This window comes from Nerophis ophidion, linkage group LG25, assembly GCF_033978795.1.
Source record: "Nerophis ophidion isolate RoL-2023_Sa linkage group LG25, RoL_Noph_v1.0, whole genome shotgun sequence".
Taxonomy (NCBI): domain Eukaryota; kingdom Metazoa; phylum Chordata; class Actinopteri; order Syngnathiformes; family Syngnathidae; genus Nerophis; species Nerophis ophidion.
Window position 1 is genome coordinate 23,033,875 of NC_084635.1, and position 27,002 is coordinate 23,060,876.

General features: G+C 39.2%; 1 protein-coding gene and 1 long non-coding RNA gene across 4 annotated transcripts in view; one reads left to right on the forward strand and one right to left on the reverse strand.

The window, feature by feature from the left end:
* LOC133542863 (uncharacterized) overlaps positions 1–16,283 on the reverse strand; it is a 49,102-nt gene extending 32,819 nt beyond the window's left edge. Inside the window, exons 1-2 of the long non-coding RNA XR_009804234.1 lie at positions 16,163–16,283; positions 6,746–6,864 (exon numbers count right to left, since the gene is read on the reverse strand). This is a non-coding gene — a long non-coding RNA (uncharacterized LOC133542863). The remainder of the gene's footprint in view (positions 1–6,745; positions 6,865–16,162) is intronic.
* The window catches only part of wdhd1 (WD repeat and HMG-box DNA binding protein 1), an 83,481-nt gene that overhangs the window by 10,081 nt on the left and 46,398 nt on the right, over positions 1–27,002 (forward strand). For all 3 annotated transcript variants that reach the window (XM_061887076.1, XM_061887075.1, XM_061887073.1), the window contains 9 exons: positions 531–642; positions 745–896; positions 5,817–5,928; positions 16,069–16,119; positions 16,180–16,275; positions 17,554–17,646; positions 17,762–17,868; positions 20,102–20,237; positions 21,997–22,216. In XM_061887076.1, the coding sequence (XP_061743060.1) occupies positions 531–642; positions 745–896; positions 5,817–5,928; positions 16,069–16,119; positions 16,180–16,275; positions 17,554–17,646; positions 17,762–17,868; positions 20,102–20,237; positions 21,997–22,216 (1,079 nt within the window). The remainder of the gene's footprint in view (positions 1–530; positions 643–744; positions 897–5,816; positions 5,929–16,068; positions 16,120–16,179; positions 16,276–17,553; positions 17,647–17,761; positions 17,869–20,101; positions 20,238–21,996; positions 22,217–27,002) is intronic.

The window sequence follows — 27,002 nt, forward strand, 5'->3', positions numbered from 1 at the left end:
GCACCATTATGCCTCATTTGTAGCTATATTTGCATCCAGCCTTTCCCTCCACCCACATTTAATGCCAAACAAACACATACCAATCGACGGCTTCAAGATCGCCGAAATCGTCCTCGTTGCCACTGTCTGTCGTGATATGGCTCAGTAGCTTCAGTTTCTTCTTCAATTTCGTTTTCGCTATCTGCCTCCACACTCCAACCATCCGTTTCAATACATGCGTAGTCAGTTGAATCGTTTAAGTCGCTGAAATCGGAGTCTGAATCCGAGCTAATGTCGCTATACCATTCTGTTCTATCCGCCATGTTTGTTTGTATTGGCGTCACGCAGTGACGTCACAGGAAAATGGACGGGTGGATATACCGATGGTGAAAATCAGGCACTTTGAAGCCGTTTTTCGGGATATTGCTTGATGGGTAAAATTAAAAAAAAAAAACTTTGAAAAATAAAATAAGCCACTGGGAACTGATTTTTATTGGTTTCAACCCTTCTGAAATTGTGATAATGTTCCCCTTTAATCTGTTTCTCTTCAGGCTGATTGTGACCTGTGGAAATGATGGCGATGTTCGGATTTGGGAGAGTCTGGATGATGATGACCCCAGGTTCATCACAGTCGGCGAAAAAGCTTATTCTCTGGCACTCAAGGTTGGTAATCTGAACCCCTTCCGGTAGATTCAGGTTTCATAGGAATTGTTTTTGTAGTTCATTAAACAAATAGGTCAACTGACGTGTGTTGGTTTCATTTAGAACGGCAAACTTGTGACTGCAAGCTCCAACAACACAGTGCAGATACACACGTTTCCTGATGGTGACCCAGACGGCATCCTTACCCGCTTCACTACCAATGCCACACACGTCACCTTCAACTCTAGTGGCTCCAAAGTTGCTGCTGGCTCCAGGTACCGTGTTATGACTCACTACGATCGTTTTTACATGTTAGTCTCTTTTGTGAGTCGCTTTCTTCAATATCCTCTTTACATTGATTGACCATTTGTACTGGCAAAACTTAGGATAAATTATTCTGTGTTGCGTTCACTTTTACTTTACCCTGTTGTTGAAAAGAACCATCCGTCAGTTTTCTACAGCACTTATTTTTCATCAAGGTTATGAGTGAGCTAGAGTCAGTGTTGTTTTTGGCAGCCATCTTATTTTTAGTCTGACTTTTTGGACAAACAAGCTGGCGAGTTGTACTCAATTTTTTTTCATTTCTTGTTATAGTTTTGGTGTGCAAAAACACAGAAGTTTTTGAACTAAAAATACTAAAATAACTAAAAAAAACAAATGCCTTTTTAATAGAAATTACCATATTTTTTGGACTATAAGTCGCAGTTTTTTTCATAGTGCGACATATACTCCGAAGCGACTTATGTGTTAAATTAATAACACATTACCGTAAAATATCAAATAATATTATTTAACTCATTCACGTAAGACAAATACAATTTCAGCAATCGTCACACACACGTCAACCAATAAGAATTTGGCGGGGGAGGGTAATGGCAGAAGTGCATTGTGGGTCATAGGATGCTAACTGCTATATGCTATATGGTACTGCCGCAGCTATTGAAATGGATAATTTCATTGTAGGCGGTAACTTATAAAAACTGAGAAGGCTGAACAAAAATGGCACCGAAAAGGAAATCATGTACTGCAGATTAAACAATATCAAATAATAGTATTTATCTCATTCGTGGAAGAGACGAAGAAAATTTCAGCAAGCGTCACACACGTCAACCAATAAGAATTTGGCGGGGGAGGGTCATGGCAGAAGTGCATTGTGGGTCATGGAATGCTCACTGCTATATGCTACTGCCGTAGTTATTAAAATGGATCATTTCAACGTTGGCGGTAACTTATAAAAACTGAGAAGGGCTGAACAAAAATGGCACCGAAAAGGAAATCATGTACTGCAGATTACAAGCTGGACGTAGTGAAATATGCAGCAGAAAACGACAAAAGGAAGATGCGCATACCTTTGGAGTTGGCAGAGTTGTTTAGAAGCGACATCGAGGAAAAATATTTCACGGGATTTATCGATTAGGAGTGACAGATTGTTTGGTAAACGTATAGCATGTTCTATATGTTATAGTTATTTAAATGACTCTTACCATAATATGTTACGTTAACATACCAGACATGTTCTCCGTTGGTTATTTATGCGTCATATGACGTACACTTATTCAGCCTGTTGTTCACTATTCTTTATTTATTTTAAATTGCCTTTCAAATTTCTATTCTTGTAAAGTGAAGTGAATTATATTTATATAGTGCTTTTTTCCTCAAGTGACTCAAAGCGCTTTACATAGTGAAACTCAATATCTAAGTTACAATTAAACCAGTGTGGGTGGCACTGGGAGCAGGTGGGTAAAGTGTCTTTCCCAACGACACAACAGCATTGACTAGGATGGCGGAAGCGGGGATTGAACCTGCAACCCTGAAGTTGCTGGCATGGCCGCTCCACCAACCCTACATGACTTATCAAAACAACACTAAATTAAAGTGCACTTTTTGTACAGAATGCAACTACAATAGTTTATAACAAATAAAGTGCACTTTTGTGCATAATGTCACATAAGATATTTCAGTAACTGTCAAATAAAAATGAGCTGCATAATAGGAAATCAAATGTCCTTTGCTATGTGATAGGTTACTACGGACATTAATAAATTCTGTTGACAATTTTTTTCATACGATCTGGGAATGTTTGCTTCGGCATTTTGTGGGTATAGCACCGAACGGAGATGTTGACATGCAGTTTCAAGCAGGGGACTTCTCAAATGATGCTACAAATTAGCAGTAGGTCCTACTTTTTGTAACAACGCTTTTGCCGCATACTTGTTCGACATATTCCCCTTTGAAGCCAAATCACCGCCAGACGATGGACCCTGTGCTGTTTTTCTTTGAAATTAATTATTCCTTCATTTGTTAACATACATTAACACTATTTTTATGCTTTGACATAAAATATTATTAAATGTTAATGAGCACATACTCTGTGGTGGTAAAAGATAAAAAAACAGAATTTTAATAATTGTTTATGAGAAACAGTTTTTTTCCTTTCTTATATTGCTCTTATTTAAATTTATTGTTACTATTTTTTTTAACTTGTTGATTCATTACTAATTCATATCCATTTGTTCTCTTAAATTATATTTAAAGTTGAGTTTGGGTGGTACAATAGGTACCGGTAGTCATGTTTTTAAATGAGTGAAGAATTGTGTTATTATTTAGATTTCAATACAAATCTAAATAGTCATGATTATTATTTTTGCCATAACCGTAAAGCCCTACTCTCCAGTCAAAAAGACATGCACAAAAGGGGATAGACCAAGCCATAGGCGTTGCATAATTGTATGATTCTGACTTTAAAGGTGAAGGCTTTTGGTCAGAGTTCATATGGAACACCAGTAAAAGACTAGCCAAATGCGATACCGAAGATCAGTGGCACCCTCAAGGTTAGAAGGAGTGAGTGAGCACCTGCAGAAAAATGGAGAAAGAACAGCAGAACCGGTGCTAAAAAATGAGAGGATAAGATATACTTTTATTTATCCCACAATGGCAATATTTTGTTCCTTTTTTACATACAGTAACCCCAGTAAAACTTGATGAAAAGCTAAAAATATTTAAATACTGTGAATAATCCAGATATTGCACACTAAATGATTGCATTATATATTGATGCATAAAAAAACAAAACCAATATACAGGGTAAGTTGCTTGAATTCTAATTTGAAACCTCTTCTATTGATGTTTTCCTCAAGATACCTGATGAAACGCTTAAAGAGCACGATGATCTGCAGCTGCACCACCCGTGGCCAGAGCCCAGTCATTATTAGCCTCTTCCTCCTCGGCTTTGAGATCGAAACAATACGGTTGAAGTCTGCAATTGGCTCAAATCTTTTACTTATAATTTGAAACAAAGCCTTCTTGCACAGAAGCAATGTTTGTCCAAACTGGGGTAAAATTCATAAACGTTACATTTCCATATTCTTTTATTTTATTTTTGTGCTTATATTGTTAATTAGTTTGGAAGTAATCATTGAACAGGGCGACAAAAACATGCATTCAAAATAATAGTTGTATATGCCTTTTTCCACACTGTCTATGCGGGGAGATAGGATCTGGTTCTGTAAATGTTGTCACACCAAAAGGCGGCAGCACATCCAGTCTGGCGATAGAAAGGGAACGTTCCAAGTAGGGCTGGGCGATATGTCCTTTTATTGATATCTCGATATTTTTAGGGCATGTCACGATACACGATATATATCTTTATATTTTGCCTTAGCCATGAATGAACACTTAATGCACATAATCACAGCAGTATGATGATTCTACAAACCCCGTTTTTCATATGAGTTGGGAAATTGTGTTAGATGTAAATATAAACGGAATACAATGATTTGAAAATCATTTTCAACCCATTTTTTGTTGAATATGCTACAAAGACAACATATTTGATGGTCAGACTGATAAACATTTTTTTTTGCAAATAATCATTAACTTTAGAATTTGATGTCAGCAACACGTGACAAAGAAGTCGGGAAAGGTGGCAATAAATACTGATAAAGTTGATGTTCGCCCAGACAAATATATTATGGGCGATACATGGATGATACAGCAGAGGATTGGGAGAATGTCATGTGGTCAGATGAAACCAAATTGGAACTTTTTGGTATAAACTCAACTCGTCGTGTTTGGAGGAAGAAGAATACTGAGTTGCATCCCAAGAACACCACACCTACTGTGAAGCATGGGGGTGGAAACATCATGCTGTGGGGCTGTTTTTCCTGCTAAGGGGACAGGACGATTGATCCCTGTTAAAGAAAGAATGAATGGGGCCATGTATCGTGAGATTTCGAGCCAAAACCTACTTTCATCAGTGAGAGCTTTGAATAGTTGACCAAATTCTTATTTTCCACCATAATTTACAAATAAATTATTTAAAATTCCTACAATGTGAATTCCTGGATTTTTTTTCACATTCTGTCTCTCACAGTTGAAATGTACCTATGATGAAAATTACAGACCTCTGTCATCATTTTAAGTGGGAGAACTTGCACAAAGGGTGGCTGACTGAATTATTTTTGCCCCACTGTATGTCAATGTGAGTCAGCCAATCTGAGGGATGTCGACTTAAAGTTTTTTCACAATGATGCTTCAAAGTAAAAGATGAACTATTCATTTTACGCAGAGCATGTGACATCAATCATCAATTTCATATTTAAGTGTTCTTTAAAAACCAGCTGGTCAGTCGTATTCATCTGGTTCCTCCACACTTCCCCCCGAGAGATGTGGTAGAAAAAACAAGGGTTCGAGACGGGCAAATGTCACTTTCACTTTGTCAATGCATTCATGTTTCCTCTGCTTCCACTTTTCCTTTGGCAGTTAGTGAGGTATTCTTGCGTGTCATGTTGTTTGGATTCACTGTGACTCACCAGATGTCGGAGTTTGTTCTTCCGGTACAGAATGATCGACACACATTGATGTTCCTCAGTCCTATTTGCGTCACACGTACACAGCAGCTCATTGATGGATTCGTGGTTATGGTTAGCTGTGATTGGAGATGATTGTTGAATTGATTGTGTGAGCACAGCACATGGGGCATTATTTATTTTGGCATTTTCACTTTTGCATCATTTGTGTTATCGATTTGAAAGATTCAGTCATCCAAAGGTCTGATGAGGAATAGGTATATGTTGGACACAGGAGGAATTAGATTTTTTAAGGCTGACTTTCTCCTTCATTTGTTATTGTTGACCAGCTTGCTAGAATGCGTCCAGTGTGCACATACTGATTGTTCATTTCTCTCCCTGCTTCAGTGATTTCCTGGTTAAGGTGGTGGAAGTGTCAGACAGCAGCCAACAGAAAACCCTCCGGGGCCATGAAGCCCCTGTGCTAAGTGTAGCCTTTGACCCCAGTGATGACTTTCTGGTGAGTAAAGTTGGATAAATCTGATTTATAGAAAAAAAGAAATGCAGATGCTTACACTGTGAATACAAGTAAAACAGACCATGGTCCATTCTACTGAACGAGTGCAGTTTACTAGTTGGAAAGCTCTCAAAATAATTCAATTTCTCTGCTTAACTACCGTATTTTCCAGACTATAAGCCGCTACTTTTCCCATGCTTTGAATCCTGCGGCTTTTACATAGGCAGGGAATTCCTGCAGCGCTTTCTTGTTAAGGTGGCGCCTTTACAACAAAGAGCCACTGCCTAATCTAATGTCTTAACAAGCTGCTCAGCTTAGTTCTGCCTCTGCTTCTGTCAGTACGTCTCTTCAGCATCCAGCATTGTCCCACCCACTGAACCATCTGATTAATTTCACGCAGAGCGGTAACAGCCGATCAGCTGTGCGTATTCAGAGCGCGTGTAACAGCCAATCGGCAGTGCTCCTGCGGTGTGGTGAGCAGAAAGGGGTTGAGCTAGACCAGGGGTGGGCAAACTTTTTGCCAGGAGGGCCACATTGGGTTCTAAGATTTGACAGGGGGGCCGGGCCAGGAACAGATGGATGGAGTGTTTGTGTGAAACAATATAAATTACATGCAAAAGCCATTACATGAGAGGATTTGGCCTACTAACATGTAATATATCATGAGTAAGCAGCAAGGCTCATTGTACAATTTTGTTTTTTCAAATGCATTAATTTCATTTGATTAAAAATAAACACAGTAGGGAAATTCACAGATTACATATGATTTACTTGAATTATTTACATTTTATTATCACAGAATAACAACAGAGAAACTCACATTTTCAGTGGGAACAGTGTTGTTGATCTCCCTTTTTGGCCAATGCATCAAAGTCTGGAGTGAGTTTGGTTGTGGCAATTCTCAGGACAGCTCCGATATGCTGGTCAGATAACCTGGATCTGTGAAAGGATTTGTTGATGTTCATGACGCTGAATGTCTGCTCACAGACGTAGGTCGAGCCAAACAAAGTTAGCATCTTCTGTACCAAAATGGCGGCTGATATTTTACTCTTTGTAAACCGCAACAGTTTCTTGGCATATCAGACACACAGCCTTTGATCAGACTTAGATAAAAAAATATTTCGTTGTGCACTCTGCATTAACTCTGCACTCACTGTGAAGGGATTTGTTGATGTTCATGACGCTGAATGTCTGCTCACAGACGTAGGTCGAGCCAAACAAAGTTAGCATCTTCTGTAGCAAAGTGGCGGGTGATATTGTACTCTTTGTAAACCGCGACAATTTCTTGGCATATCAGACACACATCCTTTGATCAGACTTAGATAAAAAAATATTTCGTTGTCCACTCTGCATTAAATACTCGGCACTCACTGTCCACTTTTCTTTGCTTTGATAAGGTAATTTTTACAGAGGGGCTCACAGGCAACGTTCCCTCTGAGGTGCGCGCCTGCACTGCTCACGCATCCTCTGCTCAAATTAATGCCGCGCAGAAAATCAAAAATCCCATCTGAACTTTAAACAAAATAAACACATTACAATTTATTCTGTATGATTTTGCAATGCAACTCTATGAGTGACAAGTGACAACAAGAGTGGCCCCGATGAATAAAACAATCCTTGTCAACACAGTTCAATTATCATCTGTCGAGACACTTTACGGACAGGAATTCCATCAATCACTTTATTGAGCAAAACTGTTTGTAACCAGACCAAAAACGTGAGTAAAAAAACTTTTATCTATAAAAAATGGTAATTTTCTGCCATACAAACCAGGCTTAAACCAACTTTGTCATCCATCGTTTAAACAGAAGCCGCTCGCTCTCTCACCTGCACCAACACAAGCACTCATGGCACTTACCCAGTGTTGTGTTTATCAATCAATCAATCAATCAATGTTTATTTATATAGCCCCAAATCACAAATGTCTCAAAGGACTGCACAAATCATTACGACTACAACATCCTCGGAAGAACCCACAAAAGGGCAAGGAAAACTCACACCCAGTGGGCAGGGAGAATTCACATCCAGTGGGACGCCAGTGACAATGCTGACTATGAGAAACCTTGGAGAGGACCTCAGATGTGGGCAACCCCCCCCCCCCCCCTCTAGGGGGCCGAAAGCAATGGATGTCGAGCGGGTCTAACATGATACTGTGAAAGTTCAATCCATAGTGGCTCCAACACAGTCGCGAGAGTTCAGTTCAAGCGGATCCAAGACAGCAGCGAGAGTCTCGTCCACAGGAAACCATCTCAAGCGGAGGCGGATCAGCAGCGTAGAGATCTCCCCAACCGATACAGGCGAGCGGTCCATCCTGGGTCTCGACTCTGGACAGCCAGTACTTCATCCATGGTCATCGGACCGGACCCCCTCCACAAGGGAGGGGGGGACATAGGAGAAAGAAAAGAAGTGGCAGATCAACTGGTCTAAAAAGGAGGTCTATTTAAAGGCTAGAGTATACAGATGAGTTTTAAGGTGAGACTTAAATGCTTCTACTGAGGTAGCATCTCGAACTGTTACCGGGAGGGCATTCCAGAGTACTGGAGCCCGAACGGAAAACGCTCTATAGCCCGCAGACTTTTTTTGGGCTCTAGGAATCACTAATAAGCCGGAGTCTTTTGAACGCAGATTTCTTGCCGGGACATATGGTACAATACAATCTGCAAGATAGGCTGGAGCTAGACCGTGTAGTATTTTATACGTAAGTAGTAAAACCTTAAAGTCACATCTTAAGTGCACAGGAAGCCAGTGCAGTTGAGCCAGTACAGGCGTAATATGATCAAACTTTCTTGTTCTTGTCAAAAGTCTAGCAGCCGCATTTTGTACCAACTGTAATCTTTTAATGCTAGACATGGGGAGACCCGAAAATAATACGTTACAGTAATCGAGACGAGACGTAACAAACGCATGGATAATGATCTCGGCGTCTTTAGTGGACAAAATGGAGCAAATTTTAGCGATATTACGGAGATGAAAGAAGGCCGTTTTAGTAACGCTTTTAATGTGTGACTCAAAGGAGAGAGTTGGGTCGAAAATAATGCCCAGATTTTTTACCGAGTCACCTTGTTTTATTATTTGGTTGTCAAATGTTAAAGTTGTATTATTAAATAGAGGTCGGTGTCTGGCATGACCGATAATCAGCATTTCCGTTTTTTGGCGTTAAGTTGCAAAAAGTTAGCGGACATCCATTGTTTAATTTCATTAAGACACGCTTCCAACTGACTACAGTCCGGCGTGTTGGTCAGCTTTAGGGGCATGTAGAGTTGGGTGTCATCAGCATAGCAGTGAAAGCTAATACCGTATTTGCGTATGATGTCACCCAGCGGCAGCATGTTAATGCTGAAGAGTACAGAGCCAAGGACCGAACCCTGGGGAACTCCACACGTTATCTTAACATAGTCCGAGGTCACACTGTTATGGGAGACGCACTGCATCCTATCAGTAAGATAAGAGTTAAACCAAGACAGGGCTGAGTATGACATACCAATTCGTGTTTTGATACGCTCTAATAAAATATTACGATCGACAATATCGAAAGCAGCGCTAAGATCGAGGAGCAGCAACATAGATGACGCATCAGAGTCCATCGTTAGCAATAGATCATTAGTCAATTTTGCGAGGGCTGTCTCAGTCGAGTGATTTGCCCTGAAACTGGATTGAAAGGTTTCACATAGATTGTTAAACGCTAAGTGTTCATTTAGCTGCTCTGCAACAATTTTTTCGAGGATTTTCGAAATAAAGGGAAGGTGAGACACCGGTCGGTAGTTTACCATGAGGTCAGGATCGAGGTTAGGTCTTTTAAGGAGAGGATGAATAACCGCTTTTTTGAATGCTAGGGGAACAGTGCCCGAGGAAAGTGATAAGTTTATAATATTTAGCACTGATGGACCTAATAATACAAAAAGCTCCTTGATAAGTTTCCCAGGAAGTGGGTCAAGTAAACATGTTGTTTGTTTTATTCCATTTACACGTTGTAACAATTCTTCTAATGTTATTTCATCAAAACGAGAGAAACTATTTTGGATATTTGCAGTATCCGCCGTATATACAGTCGTATCTGTGTTACTATAACCCAGTTGTAGCTGGGACGCATTGTCTTTAATCTCCTTTCTAATAAGTTAAATTTTCTTATTAAAGAACTTCATAAAGTCATCTGCCGAATGGGTGGAGCTACTGGAAGGAGTCCCTTGTTGGGTTAGCGATGCTACTGTACTAAACAAAAAATTTTGGATCGTTTTTATTAATGCAGATGAGATTTGAGTAATAATTAGTTTTAGCTAAGGTAAGCATGCGTTTATAAGTTATTAAACCATCACTCCATGCTTGATGGTGCACCTCAAGTTTAGTCGTGCGCCATTTGCGTTCCAGCTTTCTACATAATAATTTCTGAGCTCTAGTTTCTTCAGTAAACCATGGCGTATGCCTTTTCGGAGCCTTTTTTAACTTCAGCGGTGCTATACTATCAATGGTTTCGCGCAGGGCGTTGTTAAAGTTGTTAGTGAGGTTATCAATAGAGCCCACATACTTTGGGAACGGTGCCATTACCGAGGGCAGTAGGTCAGCAAGAGTCGTCGTTGTGGCAGCATTAATGTTGCGGCTGCTAGAGCAGTTATTATTATTATTATTAGCTTGCCGAACATGAGTCTGAACTTCGAATTTTATAAGGTAATGATCGGACATTACTTTAGTATACGGGAGTATCATAACTTTGAAAACGGTGATACCTCTGACAAGCACTAGGTCTATCGTATTACCGCTGCGATGCGTCGGTTCATTTATTATTTGTGTAAGACCACAGCTATCAATTATAGTCTGGAGCGCAACGCGCGGGGGGTCCAATGGGGTATTCATATGGATATTAAAGTCCCCATTATAATTATATTATCGGCGTGCGTCACTAGATCAGTAACAAACTCTGAGAATTCACTAATAAAGTCCGAATAGGGCCCTGGGGGGCAGTTGATAACGGCCAGGCACAGAGGCAGCGGTGTGGCAGACTTCATAGAAAGCACCTCAACCGATTTATATTTATTATTTAAGTCAGGACTAAAGTTAAAGTTTTCGTTGTATATTAGTGCGACCCCCCCCTCCCCTTTTAAGGGGACGGGCAATATGCGCATTCGTATAGTTAGGAGGGGATACCTCATTTATCGCAAAAAAGTCGTCTGGTTTAAGCCAGGTTTCGCTAAGACCGATGACGTTAAGGTTGTTGTCTCTAATGACCTCATTAACTAATAACGTTTTGGGAGACAAAGATCTGATGTTTAGAAAGCCCATATTATAGGTAGTGGGCTGTTTTAAGGAGTAGTTGATACAATTATCCGTAGTAGCAATATTAATAATGTTGCGTTTATTATGCGCAGTGTACTTAAAATAATTACGACCATATCTAGGAATTGATATGACGGGAATTTTCAGATTGTCTACTTCGCGCTGCGATAAACTGAACGCATCATAATTTGCCACCTCAGTAGAACGCATGTCTAACTCTGACGTAGTCATAGTCATAGCAGAAAAAACATTTTGTGAGTTGTGTATTATTTATGGCCACACAAAAAGTCTGACAACCCCAACGCCACACAATGTGTAAATGCTAGGTTGTAACACTCTTGACTCCTCAATCAGGTGTGTGCTAATTTATTGCCATTTATTAAGAATGTTAATCTAAGGATATTATTCATGAAAAAGTGTCACTAGATTTCATAAATGCTAATAAAAAGATGTATTTTACAGACAGAAAGTTACAGGAACTAAATGTAATCTCTGAAAGGGGTAATATTTCTTTTAAAGGCAGGACCCGCAGCCAGACATACAATACTAGCACATAGTTCATGAAAAACATGTTTTTTTGTTATTGTCATTGTAAGAGGGCAAGATCACTTATATCAGAAAATTATTTTAATAAAACATAATTGTTATGATGTTAGGTTTGGGACAGGTGTGACGCTGGTGTGGCCAGTGTGCACATCTGATGTTGCTCACATGTGCTCCACTGAATGCTCAGGGAGTTTGTGCGTTTGCTCACACACATGAAAAATTAGACGGAACATTGCTCGCAGGACGAAGCTAAAGAGAAGAAGGGAGTAATATCCCACAGGCCAAAAAGGTCAATGAGCATCATGTAGTGGGGAAACGCGGTATTAGAGGGATATGGTGAAACGAACGAGGTTTACTGACGATAATAATATGAAATGTAAATTAATAATATAATTTAATGGGTGGCTCCTCCTTAATGATAGTCAAGCGCTGAAAACGCATATGGGAGGCAGAAGCCTTAACATTGATAAAAGTTTTTTGTAAAAAAAAAAAAAAAGTTTTGTTTTCCAATAATTTGGACAAGTTCTGCAGGCCGGATTAAAACGTTCAAAGGCCCGTATACGGCCTGCAAGCCGTAGTTTGCCCATGTCTGAGCTAGACTGACCATACTGCAAAAAGTCAGTGTTTAAAAACAAGAAACAAATATATAAAAATTAGGGGTATTTTATTTGTACTAAGCAAAATTATTGGCCAATAGAACAAGAAAATGTGGCTTGTCAAGACTTTCCAAAACAAGTAAAATCAACTAACCTCAATGAACCCAAAAATACCTTAAAATAACTATATTCTCACTAATAACAACTCTTCTATTATATGAGTACGTATGTTCTATTGTTTCATTGAAAATAAATGATAAATAAATAAATGGGTCGTACTTGTATAGCGCTTATCTACCTTCAAGGTACTCAAAGCGCTTTGACACTACTTCCACATTTACCCATTCACACACACATTCACACACTGATGGAGGGAGCTGCCATGCAAGGGACTAACCAGCACCCACCAGGAGCAAGGGTGAAGTGTCTTGTTCAGGGCACAACAGACGTGACGAGGTTGGTACTTGGTGGGGATTGAACCAGGGACACGCCGTCCCCAAATGAAACCGGAAAGTCCATTTGGCTGTCGTTTCTTTTGATATGAGACACAGTTGTGTCAAAATCAAGATTTTTAGTAAAAGAATATTACTTTTTAAAAAATAGTTTTATACTTGATGAAGCAGCATTGCAACAGTTGATATTCTAGTTTCAAGCATGTTTTACTCAACATAGGTCATAAAATCTCCGCTACAAGCTGTAATATCTTCCTGAAATCATTTAAATGGTAAATGGGTTGTACTTTTATAGCGCTTTTCTACCCCTTTTTAAGGAGCCCAAAGCGCTTTGACAATATTTCCACATTCGCCAATTCACACACACATTCACACACTGACGGCGGGAGCTGCCATGCAAGGCGCTCACCAGGACCCATCAGGAGCAAGGGTGAAGTGTCTTGCCCAAGGACACAACGGATGTGACTAAGATGGTAGAAGGTAGGGATTGAACCTCTAACCCTCAGATTGCTGGCACAGCCACTCTACCAACTTCGCCACGCCGTCCCCCTTAGGGACCAAAACCCTTAAAACAAGTAAAACAATCTAACATAAAATCTGCTAAGTGAGAAGAATGATCTTATCAGACAGAAAATAAGCAAATATCTCCCTTATTTGAGATATTTCATCTTACTTGGCTTTCAGTTTTTGCAGTGAATACGTCCTGTTTTTCGCCTCTTTTGCGGGGCTGTCCGGGAGGGGTTTCATAAATGCCTCAAATGTCTGGCATTTTTAAGTTAGGGTTGCGTGTATTTTCAGTCTTCGTTCAGGGTTAAGAACGGGTTAAAAACAAAACAAATTGGGGAAGCGAGCGCACGCAGCAACATTCATGAGGGAGGGGCAGCAAGCGAGAGAGTCGAGAGTCAGACAGGACACGAGAGAGATGCCAAAACCTAAATGCAACTTCACGGATGATTTGCGGAAAAGGTATCCGTGTTTTCGTCCAGGCCCTGACACATGGGAAGCAGAATGCACTATGTGCAAAGCAGGAACGTATATATCCGTGGAAAATAAAGATCTACAAGCCCATATCGACACTACAAAGCACAAAACAACTGTGCAGGGCGAGAACTTGTGTGCTGTTTTTTGTTTAAATTTAATTAACCTGTTTTGCGGCAGGGCTTCACGGTGGTAGAGGGGTTAGTGCGTCTGCCTCACGATACGAAGGTCCTGAGTAGTCCTGGGTTCAATCCCCGGCTTGGGATCTTTCTGTGTGGAGCATGTTCTCCCCGTGACTGCGTGGGTTCCCTCCGGGTACTCCGGCTTCCTCCCACCTCCAAAGACATGCACCTGGGGATAGGTTGATTGGCAACACTAAATTGGCCCTAGTGTGTGAATGTGAGTGTGAATGTTGTCTGTCTATCTGTGTTGGCCCTCTGATGAGGTGGCGACTTGTCTAGGGTGTACCCCGCCTTCCGCCTGATTGTAGCTGAGATAGGCGCCTGCGCCCCCCGCGACCCCAAAAGGGAATAAGTGGGAGAAAATGGATGGATGGATGTTTTGCGGCATTTATGTTTTCATTATATACAAGAGGTTATTTTAAATTCTTCTACCCCTTGCACTTTTTCCAAATGTTACAGAGTATAAGTGTGACTTATTTTGTAATACTGTCAACCAGTGTTGGCGTTAACACACTTTTTTTGTCTCTTTAAGCATTGAAATCAGAAAGGACCCCGATTTTATTATTTTCTTTTTTTGCCTACCGCCCGGTTTGCTTGTTTTTTTTATTGTCTCGATTATCGCTTTCTGCCAGTGTTTTGTTTTGTTTGTATTTGCCGCGTCAAATTTCCATCCCCGTTTATTGCGTTTTTATTAGAAGTCAACAAAATGAATATTCTCTAAACAACTCAACATATTTAACCTTTAACCCATAGCCTCCGAGATTGTTAACTAACAATTGGGTTACAGCTGTAATCGGGGCTAAGGTGGTCCACGTTGGTCTGACTACGGTCCGTATAAAAAATCCAAAAAACTGACATAATGTCAAAGAGACTTTTCCTGTTTTATCAACAATTTCTTCGTTCGTTGCAGGACTCATTTTTAGTATCTCTTCTCATTTAAGAATCAACGACAAGACAACAAGATGGCACTAACCAAACTTGATAGTTGATCGTGTTGCCTGATTAGCTGTTAACATGTCACTCCCACTGATCACTGAACTCTTCCTGCGTTGCTCAGTTACCACAGCGCCAGTGCCTTTGTTCATGGAACTAACCTAGCACCGTAATTACCGGTTTCTTCTGATATTGAAGAAAAAAAAAACATGGAGCATTTTATCAATGACATTTTGTATTATATTGAGTACATGTCTATCCCGATACATATGGTTTTATCGTCAAGCCCTATCCTTATATTACTTCTGTTGTGATCTGGCTCTATGACCGAAATATAATTAAAGTCAAATTAACTTGACCTTCTTGGGAGAGGCGCCCTGTCCCCCCTCATATAGTGATAGAGATCAGAAGCAATCCAGAACAATGTTCTGTTTTTATGCATACAGTATGCAAGGAAAATATAAAAATGACTAAACAATTACACAAGTCAGGCCTTGTTAAACACTTATTTTTGTTCAATGTTGCATAGACCAGTGGTTCTCAAATGGGGGTACTTGAAGGTATGCAAAGGGGTAAGTGAGATTTTTTTTAAATATCCTAACAATAGCAACAATTCAAAAATCCTTTATAAACATATTTATTACATAATACTTCAACAAAATATGAATGTAAGTTCATAAACTGTGAAAAGAAAAATGAAACCATGCAATATTCAGTGTTGACAGCTAGATTTTTTGTGGACATGTTCCATAAATATTGATGTTAAAGATTTCTTTTTTTGTGAAGAAATGTTTAGAATTAAGTTGATGAATCCAGATGGATCTCTATTACAATCCCCAAAGAGGGCACTTTAAGTTGATGATTACTTCTATGTGGAGAAATCTTTATTTATAATTGAATCACTTGTTCATTTTTTAACACATTTTTAATTATTTTTATATAATTTTTTCCAAATAGTTCAAATGAGCAATATTTTGCACTGTTTTGCAATTTAATAAATCAGAAACTGATGACATAGTGCTGTATTTGACATCTTTATCTCTTTTTTTCAACCAAAATGCTTTGCTCTAATTAGGGGGTACTTGAATTAAAACATTTTTCACAAGGGGTACATCACTGAAAAAAAGGTTGGGAAACACTGGCATAGACCATTGATCATGGATCCACATCAAATGCTTCTTTTGACAGGCTTCTGCCAGCTGTGACGGCTCCGTCGTGGTGTGGAATATTGAAGAGCAGGTATGTTAACACCAGTAGCGTAATGCCATTGCACGATGCTTACCTCTTGCTTTGATTCAGACTCAAGTGGTCAGCTGGCCTCTGCTGCAGAAGACGAATGACATCAGTAATGCAAAATCATTGTGTCGCCTAGCCTGGCAGCCTCGCACAGCAAAGGTCAGACACCAAATTTGATCTTTGTTTGTTCCCGATAGGACTGGGATCTATTTGTGGCAGTGCGTAGTGAGGGAGGTGTTCAGAGTTACCCATGACGCACGTGCGTGTAATTTTAGTGACACTGCGACGATACCAGACCAACATTTGCATAAGAAAATAAGGGAAATTATTGTGGACTCTGAAGAGTATACATGGGCATTACTTAAGTTCAGTGCTTCTCAATTGTTCTGTTATGCCACCGAAGTAGAAGAAAATATTTCAGGCCCTCATTGCGACAAAGAATAACATCATTTGTTTATAACGTATACTTAGACCTCTGCATAAAATTGTATCCTTGGTAACATTAAAGAAAACCCACTAGTCTTTCCTCTTTTCCGACCAAGCGCTACGTAGGGTTCGTCATATTCTAGTAGGGCAAAAAAGCATGTTCCCTAAGGTCATACGAGCCCCCTTCCCCACTATTTGAGAAGGACTGCTTTAGTTTTATATCTGAAATAAACAAGTGCAGTGTCCCCTCGATTTATTAGAGACAGGCAACGAATGCTCATGGAAGATACATTTCCACAACGTAGGGGTGCGATTTATTTTATGATTTATATGAATATTATATGCATTTCAAGTGTTTATTACCCCTGCACATACACTTGTAAACACTTAATCTGCTCTTAAAACACTTCATACACTCTAAATCTACAGTATGTATTTTTTTAATGAATTTCAATGTACTGTAAGGTACCTAAAAATCTGCAATACACTCAGACTGCAGTAGGTGAACAGCAAAGTAGCGAGAGAACACTAATAAATCTTATTTTTCTGTCATTTAATAAGATAAACTCAATATCTGCATCCTGCATGCGTATTAATCAAATATGAATACAAGCAATGGCAGCAAATGGATTTGCATACAATAAGTGTCAATTAAACTGTCGTCCGCTTGTGCAGGTTAACCATCATAGCTAATTTTTGTAGGAGTCAAATGCTATTTACTAAATAAACACCACTGTCATCCCAACATTGCGCATGTTTAGGAGAAGCTGTGAGTTTTTTAAATAGATCCCTTACAATGTTCAAAACCCGCATAGACAATGACTTCTGCTCAGCAGCAAACAAAATGAAAGCTAAATGACACTTTTAATGTAAAATGTTTGAACATTTAAAAAAAAATGCATAAAAAAGGGGGATTTTTAACTGGTAGCTCCAAATACATGTATAGGAAGCACTGACATTATCTAATTGATTAATGTACTTGTTCATTGCTAAGAAATTGTATCTGCTTAGTTTTTAGCTGTTCCCGTGGATACCAAGGTTCACCTCTACAAGAGAGGGTCCTGGGATCATGTGAGCACCCTGTCTGATGATCTGCTGACTCAGGTGAGTTTCTAGAACTCAGAATTAACTGTTTATGAGCAAGTCATCCTTCATAAAGGAATTTATTTGTATCTTATCAATGCCCGGTCTTTACAGTGTCCACTGTTTTTGTTTGCAGCCTATTAATGTGCTGGCATGGTCTTCGTGTGGACAGTTTCTGGCAGCAGCCAGCGTGGGCGGGGTCATAACGGTATGGGACGCGAACAGCAAACTATGTGTGGAGAGGTATGTAATGCATCTATTTTTTAATTCAGAGCCACTGCATCAAATCCGTTACATCCAAGAAATAAAATGAGCCCCATGCATTGATTTCACTGCTTATTTAATACATAAAAACTATTACCGTATTCTTCAGACTATAAGTCGCGGTTTTTCATAGTTTGGCCGGGGGTGCGACTTATACTCAAGAGCGACTTATGTGTGAATTTATTAAAACATTACAGTAAAATATCAAATAATATTATTTAGTTCATTCATGTAAGAGACTAAACGTGTAAGATTTCATGGGATTTAGCAATTAGGAGTGACGGATTGTCTGGTAAACATATAGCATGTTCTATATGTTATAGTTAATTGAATGACTCTTACCATAATATGTTACGTTAACATACCAGGCACCTTCTCAGTTGGTTATTTATGCGTCATATAACGTACACTTATTCAGCCTGTTGTTCACTATTCTTTATTTATTTTAAATTGCCTTTCAAATATCTATTCTTGGTGTTGGATTTTATCAAATAAATTTCCCCCAAAAATTCGACTTGTACTCCAGTGCGACTTAGATGTTTTTTTCCTTCTTTATTATGCATTTTCGGCAGGTCTCACCTTTTCTCCGAAAAATACGGTAATTTAAACTACCTTAAACACTGTAAAAATAGCATTGATTCCCTCCACCTACTTCCTACTGTACTATGAAATATAATCCTTCAGAGTTAACATGTTTTTACTCGTTTGTGTTACTGTACATCCAAAATACTGTACAACTGAATTGTATTTTTTTTTATCTAAAAAATATATATAAAATAAATTATGTCCCTGGGCAGCACGGTGGTGGAGGAGTTAGTGCATCTGCCGCACAATACGAAGGTCCTGAGTAGTCCTGGCTTCAATCCCGGGCTCGGGATCTTTGTGTGTGGGGTTTGCATGTTCTCCCCGTGAATGCGTGGGTTCCCTCCGGGTACTCCGGCTTCCTCCCACTTCCAAAGACATGCACCTGGGGATAGGCCCCTCCCACCTCCAAAGACATGCACCTGGGGATAGGTTGATTGGCAACACTAAATGGGCCCTAGTGTGTGAACGTGAGTGTGAATGTTGTCTGTCTATCTGTGTTGGCTCTGCGATGAGGTTTCGACTTGTCCAGGGTGTACGCCGCCTTCCGCCCGAATGCAGCTGAGATAGGCTCCAGCGACCCCAAAAAGGACAAGCGGTAGAAAATGGACGGGTGGAATTATGTCCCTGCTTTTTAACTCAGTCTTGTTACCCTATTACACATTACCCACTTTTAAAAATAAATGTTCTTGTTGAAAGACCATAATTTATATTGTTAACATGCCATGGGCATACGTGCCATGTCGTAATGTATTGTAGGGTGTCAAACTCCGTAGGGCTTTAAGGACAAAAACCAAATCATTTAAATCAAAGACAATCGTTGGAAATATTTTTAAGTATTTAATTGACATAGTTATAGAGCCATCCATCCCTCTATCCATTTTTGACCGCTTGTCTCATTCTGGGTCGCGGAGGTGCTGGAGCCTATCTCAGCTGCATTTGGGCGGAAGGCGCTTACACCCTGGACAAGTCGCTACCTCATCACAGGGCCAACTCAGATAGACAACATTCACACTCACATTCACACACTAGGGCCCATTTAGTGTTGCCAATCAACCTATCCCCAGGTGCATGTCTTTGGAGGCGGGAGGAAGCACTCTGGCTTATTGTCAGACTATAGTTGCGTTAAGAAATGTAATCATTTTCAAATTTTAAATATCAGTATGGCCAATAATGCCCCTGTAACTACTTGGTATTTGATAAATACCCAAATTGGTGATATTGCCCAAACCTAATGTAAAGTTTCCAAACAACAGAAGAATAAGTGCTTAATACATTATAACAGAAGTGTTTATAGAACCATGTTACAACGGAAAGTAAACATGAAATTAGCAAGTACATTAATATTAGTTCTAAGAAAAAATACAACTGGTAATTAATTTTGAAGCCTTTGTAACCTATTTTGAAATGGTTCCTTTATCATTTACATACCAAATATTGTGATATGTTGTTATAGCAAGAGGCTGCAACATACAGTATATTGCCCATCCCTAGTTTTCGGACGAACTTTTCATAAACTATATCCTTCCAGTTGCAGTGTGAGTAAAGAATCACAAAGGCGGACAGTAGATATAAACAACAAGAGACATCTAAGAGTTGTTTTGTTAAGGTTGCATCATTTGCTCCACAGGCACAAACATGAGAAAGGCTTTACAGTGTGTGGTTTAGCCTGGCACCCAGCTGGCAGTCAGATTGCTTACACTGACACTGAGGGCTGCTTGGGACTTCTTGATGGTTTCAGCACATCTGCTCCCATCACCTCCAAGGTAATGAATGCCCTGTTGTGTTTAAATTTCAACTTTAGGTTATTACTGCATGCTGTGTTTGAATGCCAAGTCAATGGAATGGTCTCTTATCACAATTGAGCCCTAGAAAATGTTAGGTTACAATAGTGAAGTGAATTATATTTATATAGCAATAAATGCCATTAAGTGCTGCAAAGTAACATGACTCATGATTTACAAACACCATTTCCATATGAGTTGGGAATTTGTGTTAGATGTAAATATAAACGTTATACAGTGATTTGCAAATCATTTTCAACCCATATTCAGTGGAATATGCTAAAAAGACAACATATTTGATGTTCAAACTGATAAAAAATTTTTTTTTTGCAAATAATCATTAACTTTAGAATTTGATGCCAGTAACACGTGACAAAGAAGTTGGGAAAGGTGGAAATAAATACTGATAAAGTTGAGGAATGCTCATCAAACACTTATATGGAACATCCCAGTTGAGGAATGCTCATCAAACACTTATATGGAACATCCCAGAGGTGTGCAGGCTAATTGGGAACAGGTGGGTTCCATTATTGGGTATAAAAGCAGCTTCCATGAAATGCTAAGTAATTCACAAACAAAGATGGGGTGAGGGTCACCACTTTGTTAGCAAATTGTCAAACAGTTTTAGAACATAATTTCTCAACGAGCTATTGCAAAGAATTTAGGGATTTTACCATCTATGGTCCGTCAAATCATCAAAAGGTTCAGAGAATCTGGAGAAATCACTGCACGTAAGTGATGATATTACGGACTTTTGATCCCTCAGGCGGTACTGCATTAAAAACCGACATCAGTGTTTAAAGGATATCACCACATGGATTGTTATAGGCGCAAAGTTCAAAAGCCAGCATCTGTGATGGTATGGGGTTGTATTAGTGCCTAAGGCATGGGTAACTTACACATCTGTGAAGGCACCATTAATGCTGAAAGGTACATACAGGTTTTGGAGCAACATATGTTGTCATCCAAGCAACGTTATCATGGACGCCCCTGCTTATTTCAGCAAGACAAGTGTTACAACAGCGTGGCTTCGTAAAAAAAGAGTGCGGGTACTTTCCTGGCCCACCTGCAGTCCAGACCTGTCTCCCTTCAAAAATGTGTGCCGCATTATGAAGCATAAAATACGACAGCGGAGACCCCGGATTGTTGAACGACTGAAGCTCTACATAAAACAAGAATGGAAAATAATTCCACTTTCAAAGCTTCAACAATTAGTTTCCTCAGTTCCCAAACGTTTATTGAGTGTTGTTAAAAGAAAATGTGATGTAACACAGTGGTGAACATGCCCTTTCCCAACTACTTTGGCACGTGTTGCAGCCATGAAATTCTAATTATTTGCAAAAAAAAAATAAAGTTTATGAGTTTGAACATCAAAAATCTTGTCTTTGTAGTGCATTCAATTGAATAATGGTTGAAAAGGATTTGCAAATCATTGTATTCCGTTTATATTTACATCTAACACAATTTCCCAACTCATATGGAAACGGGGTTTGTACCTAAATTTTTCGTTATGACTTTTACAGTGGAAAAGGGCCCTCGGGCAGTATTGTTTTCGTCTCGATCTCAGCTTCCATGCAAAATGTTTTGGCTTTTCATCCGTTCTTAAGCACTCTACCTGGGCTAGTCGGGGTGCATTGAAATGCACAAATGTCCCCTGAGTTGTAGACATAGTTTAAAGACATCCTTCTTAAACTGGTATTCTTGTGCTTCATGGTGACATCTGTCTCTGGTCTGTCATTAGGCCACTGCAGAAAAAAGCGAGCGAGGCTATGACAACCTATTTGATGATGATGATGACGACGCCCAGCTCATAGATGAAGGATGGAGTGACACCAAGTCCCCCTCTAAGAAAGCAATCAATGGGGTCAAGAACGACGACGACGATGACGACGATGATTTCTTAATGCCAGCAACAGGGCGTGTGAGGAACAGAGCAATCCTGGATGATGAAAATTCACTCGGTGAGTGTTTTATTGCATCAAAAGCAATGCAATTGGATATGATTGTTTAATTTAGAGAGCTAAATAAAAAAACTGTTTACTAGGGGTGTAACGGTACGTGTATTTGTATTGAACCGTTTCGGTACGGGGGTTTCGGTCCGATTCGGAGGTGTATCGAACGAGTTTGTAACCTAAAGTCTTAACAAGCTGCTCAGCTTTCTGCCTCTGTCTGAGCACCCAGCATTGTCCCTTCCACACAACCATCTGATTAGTTACATACAAAGCCAGTCAGCAGTGCGTATTCAGAGCGATGTGACAGCCAATCAGCAGTGCGTATTCAGAGCTCTTGTATTCAATGCTTCAGTGTCGAGCAGATATGTGTTTAGCAACGGACAGCGTACTCTGCCCGAATTATAAAAAACACCTCTCAGTCACAACTACTGCTAGCATCACTATGAGCCCGTTGACCTTCTAGAAACTTAAACTGCAGCTCAGCTCGCTCGCAGTACTGGTTTGGGGTGAAGGCTAATTAGCTTTTAGCGTAAGGTTAGCTCATTTTGCTGTGTGTGCGCGTGTGTGCGTGTGCGTGTGTTAGGGGCAGCAAAGCCCTGTCTGTCTGTTATTTCACATGAACTCCATAGATTTCAGGGATTAATAGTCTCCTATTGCTATTGTACTATTTTTCAGCTATAGTTATATTAATCATTAGTAATGTAGCAGCTTAGTTTTGAATGGCAGGGTCCCTGCTATCACATGTTGACAAAAATTTAACATTTACATAATAAAAGTCAACTACAGGCTTCCCAAATGCTGTACTAAATTAAGCATGATGAGTTGACTTGAAACTGTTTAATGTTGCACTTTTTATATGTCGAAGAAAGGTTTTGTCATGTTATTTATTTAAAGCAACAACTTGAAGGAGTTTAATGTGGATTAACGTGGGTAGAATTATTATAGTGTTCCAAATGTTAAAAGGATAAAGCCGTTGTTTACAAATTTGGTAAATAAATGACCAAAAAATTAATATTTTGTTGTTTTCTTACTGTGCCGAAAATGAACCGAACCGTGACCTCTAAACCGAGGTAAGTACTGAACCGAAATTTTTGTGTACCGTTACACCCCTACTTTTTACTATGTAAAATGTTTTTTATTTCTCTGTTCATTTTAAATACTGTTTAACGTGGATGAAACTGTATATGGAAAAAAATGTTGGTTCATCTGAAACATTTTTTTTTTCTTGATCTTACTAATAAAATTGATGCCTATACTGTAATTTCCGGGCTTATAGTGCACTTAATTCTACGCTTCCAACTCCTAAATTTTGGAATTTTTCATATCGTGCATTTTAATTTCTTTAAGCCACATGTATACTCATTGAAACATGAAATATTTGCACAGGTGCTTGCGTTCTTTCACAAATATAACAAAAGAGAAATTTCTTTGAGTGCGGTCTTTAACATTCTCCTCCTGCTTTTACCGCTAAAGTGGTCTTCTTCGGGCTTGGCGGTCCGGCCTTTAGTTAGTTACAGTAATGATTGATGAAATCTGTTTCCTGCAGCAGCTTTTTCCTCTTTCAGTGACAAGTGTCGATATTATTCGACTTTGGAGCTCTGCGGTGTGCAATTTGTTTTGTGGTTTCTTGTACATGTTGAGGTTAAGTTCATAAAGTACTAAATGGCTGACTGAATGATTGTGTAAGCGCATTTGTTTTAATGTGAAAAATTTCATGACCCCTCAATTTCAATGGTCTGATGTGACAAGGCAAAATTCATCGGCAACTTAAAGCTTCTGAAACCAGAAAAATCCACAATTTATAAGTTGCATGTATTTTGGACGTTTCTGCGTGTTTGCCCTGTCGGCCAATGGAAGAAATGGTGGTTAAAACTAATGCTGCAATGATTAACCGATTAATTCAATTAGAACAAAACTTTGATTTATATTCTGCTTCTTCGTTTAATGAGTGTAATTATTAAAAATTTATGAAAGCTGGACCACATGGAGTGCCTGGAATTTTAATACTGAAATTTCTGGTTTATAAACCGCTAATTTTTTCAATGCTATAAACAATGTTGGGGCTGATTGATGGATTTTCCCACTGTGGCAGAGCACATCCGTCTCTGAAGAGCGGCAGCACATCCACACTTGACTTTCATTCCCTAACACATCTTCCCTCCCGTCAAGGCCATTATATTAAGAACATCAGTAACGCTGTTTCCATTCTCTTCCTACTGTTAACTAAAATCACCAAAAATGATTCCCGGGCGCGGCCACCGCTGCCGCTCACTGCTCCCCTCGCCTCCCAGGGGGTGATCATAGGTGATGGGTCAAATGCAGAGAATAGTTTCGCCACCTAGTGTGTGTGACAATCATTGGTACTTTAACTTTAAAACTTAAATGTGGACACAACTTCCATGACATGTGTTCCCTCCGCCGGCCAAACAGTGTCATCACCTTGGTTAAATATGTATTTTGCACGCATTTCAAGGAAATGCACATGACGGACTTCAAAGCTGAAGATTGACCAGGCATTTGAAAAAGGAAAAACAAGCTACACGGAATGGAAATCCAGCATCCCTAACACGTCACAAAATTGCAGAACGCAGGCAAAGGAGGAGAATAAGTACAAAGATAGTGCTCCCGGTAATCCACCTTACGGCGGTAGCATAACCTGTGTAAATATTTCATAATTTTTATAAATGCAGACATGTTAAAATTGTATTTTCAATGTATATGATGTGCATTTATTAGAAAAAAACAATTCATTATTAATTATTTTAATTAATTAAAATCAATTAATTACGGTTTTGGTAAGCAGAAAAAAGTGAAAATATTTTTCCTAAAATACACATTGAGGCTACAAAAAAGTTTTATTCAATTAATCGTTCAAATTAATGAAAATAATATTATTACTAAAATAGTCGATAGTTGCACCATAGATGAAACGTGCCTACACGGAGACAAAGTTCGTACACCAAATCTTATTTTTATTCGGTTTGTAAATTGAAAAGTTTGTACGAGAATGGATTTGTAAAGCAAAGGTTCCACTGTATTTTAGAAGAAGATGTAATTAACCAATTGAAGACATCAAAACTTGTTTTAGAATAAATAAAGCAGGGTAAAGTTAAGCTTTGACAATGATCTTCCCAAAGACCTAAACTTAACATACTGAACAATTGTGGACTACTGGTCTGTACCAGGAAACCAACCTTTTTTTAAATAAAATGTATACTATACTTAGGGGTGTCGAACAGCCCAAACTATACTATACTCTATCAGCCACATATTTGACGACATACAATGTAAATGAGGGGTCCCCAAACTTTTTGACCCGGGGGCCTCGCACCTGCCGAAAATGCATAATAAAGAAGGAAAAAAACATATAATTCGCACTGGAGTATAAGTTGCATTTTTGGGGGAAATTTATTTGATAAAACCCAACACCAAGAACAGACATTTGAAAGGCAATTTAAAATAAATAAAGAGTAGTGAACAGCAGGCTGAATAAGTGTACGTTATATGATGCATAAATAACCAACTGAGAAGTTGCCTGGTATGTTAAGGTAACATATTATGGTAAGAGTCATTCAAATAACTATAACATATAGAACATGTTATACGTTTACCAAACATTTTGTCACTCCTAATTGCTGAATCTGATGAAATCCTATACGTCTAGTCTCTTACGTGAATGAGCTAAATAATATTATTTGATATTTTACGTTAATGTGATAATAATTTAACACATAAGTCGCTCCTGAGTATAAGTCGCACAACCAGCCAAACTATGAAAGAAACTGCGACTTATAGTCTGAAAAATACGATATATGATATCGCGTCATCGATTTGAAAATGCATTTTTAGACAATGTGATTTGCCTGAGCGGCTATGAGACTGAGAGTAACAAGCAACAAGCGGTAGAAAATGGATTAGAAAGGACAGATTTATAAAAAGATTTAAAAAAAAAATTTTTTTTAACTTGGGACTTCCCGCAGGCCAGATCTCGAACACTGGCGAATCTGGCCCGCGGGCCGTAGTTTGGGGACCACTGATATAAATTAAATACATTTGGCAGGTGATAGAGCTTTTAATATCATCCTTACATTGTGATAATGCATGTTGAGGACACATTCTGTATCCGGCAAATTTGCCAACAACAAGCAAAAGACCGAGTCTTCACGAACATTTGCATTGTCGCATGCGGCTAACGTCTCTTCACAGTGCAAAGCCACTTCTAAGCAGCAATCCTTGCCTCATGGTAGCAAATAAACTACGTTTCTTACAATTACAGAAGTATTATTACTGGAAGACGAGAAATAGCTAAACATTCTCTGCTCTCTCAATGACATTAAAGTATGGCTGTCACCAGATTTTCTTCATTTAAATGAGAGCAAAACGGAATACATTGCACCCACTTTTAGCACCCCAACTCTCGCTAATGCTGTGAAAAATGTGACCTTAAATTTGAAAAAGACTAACTGTGTGGTTATAGCAGGTTTTTTTCCAGTTTTTGACAAAGGTGAAGCTTTTTCTGCATAGGGCAGACCTTGAAAAAGCTATTCATACTTTCATCCGCTTAAGACTGGACTACTGTAATGTCTGCTTCAGTGGACTAAATCAGTCACTCCTCCACAAGCTCCAGTTAGTACAAAATTCCACTGCTTGCCTCCTCACTAATGCTCAAAAACATGCCCATAATACCCTGGTTCTCTTTGCTCTCCATTGGCTCCCGGTATGTTTTAGAATGAATTTTAAAATCCTTCTTTTTGCTTTTAAGGCCATCAATGTTGTGTCCCCAGCATTTTTGGCT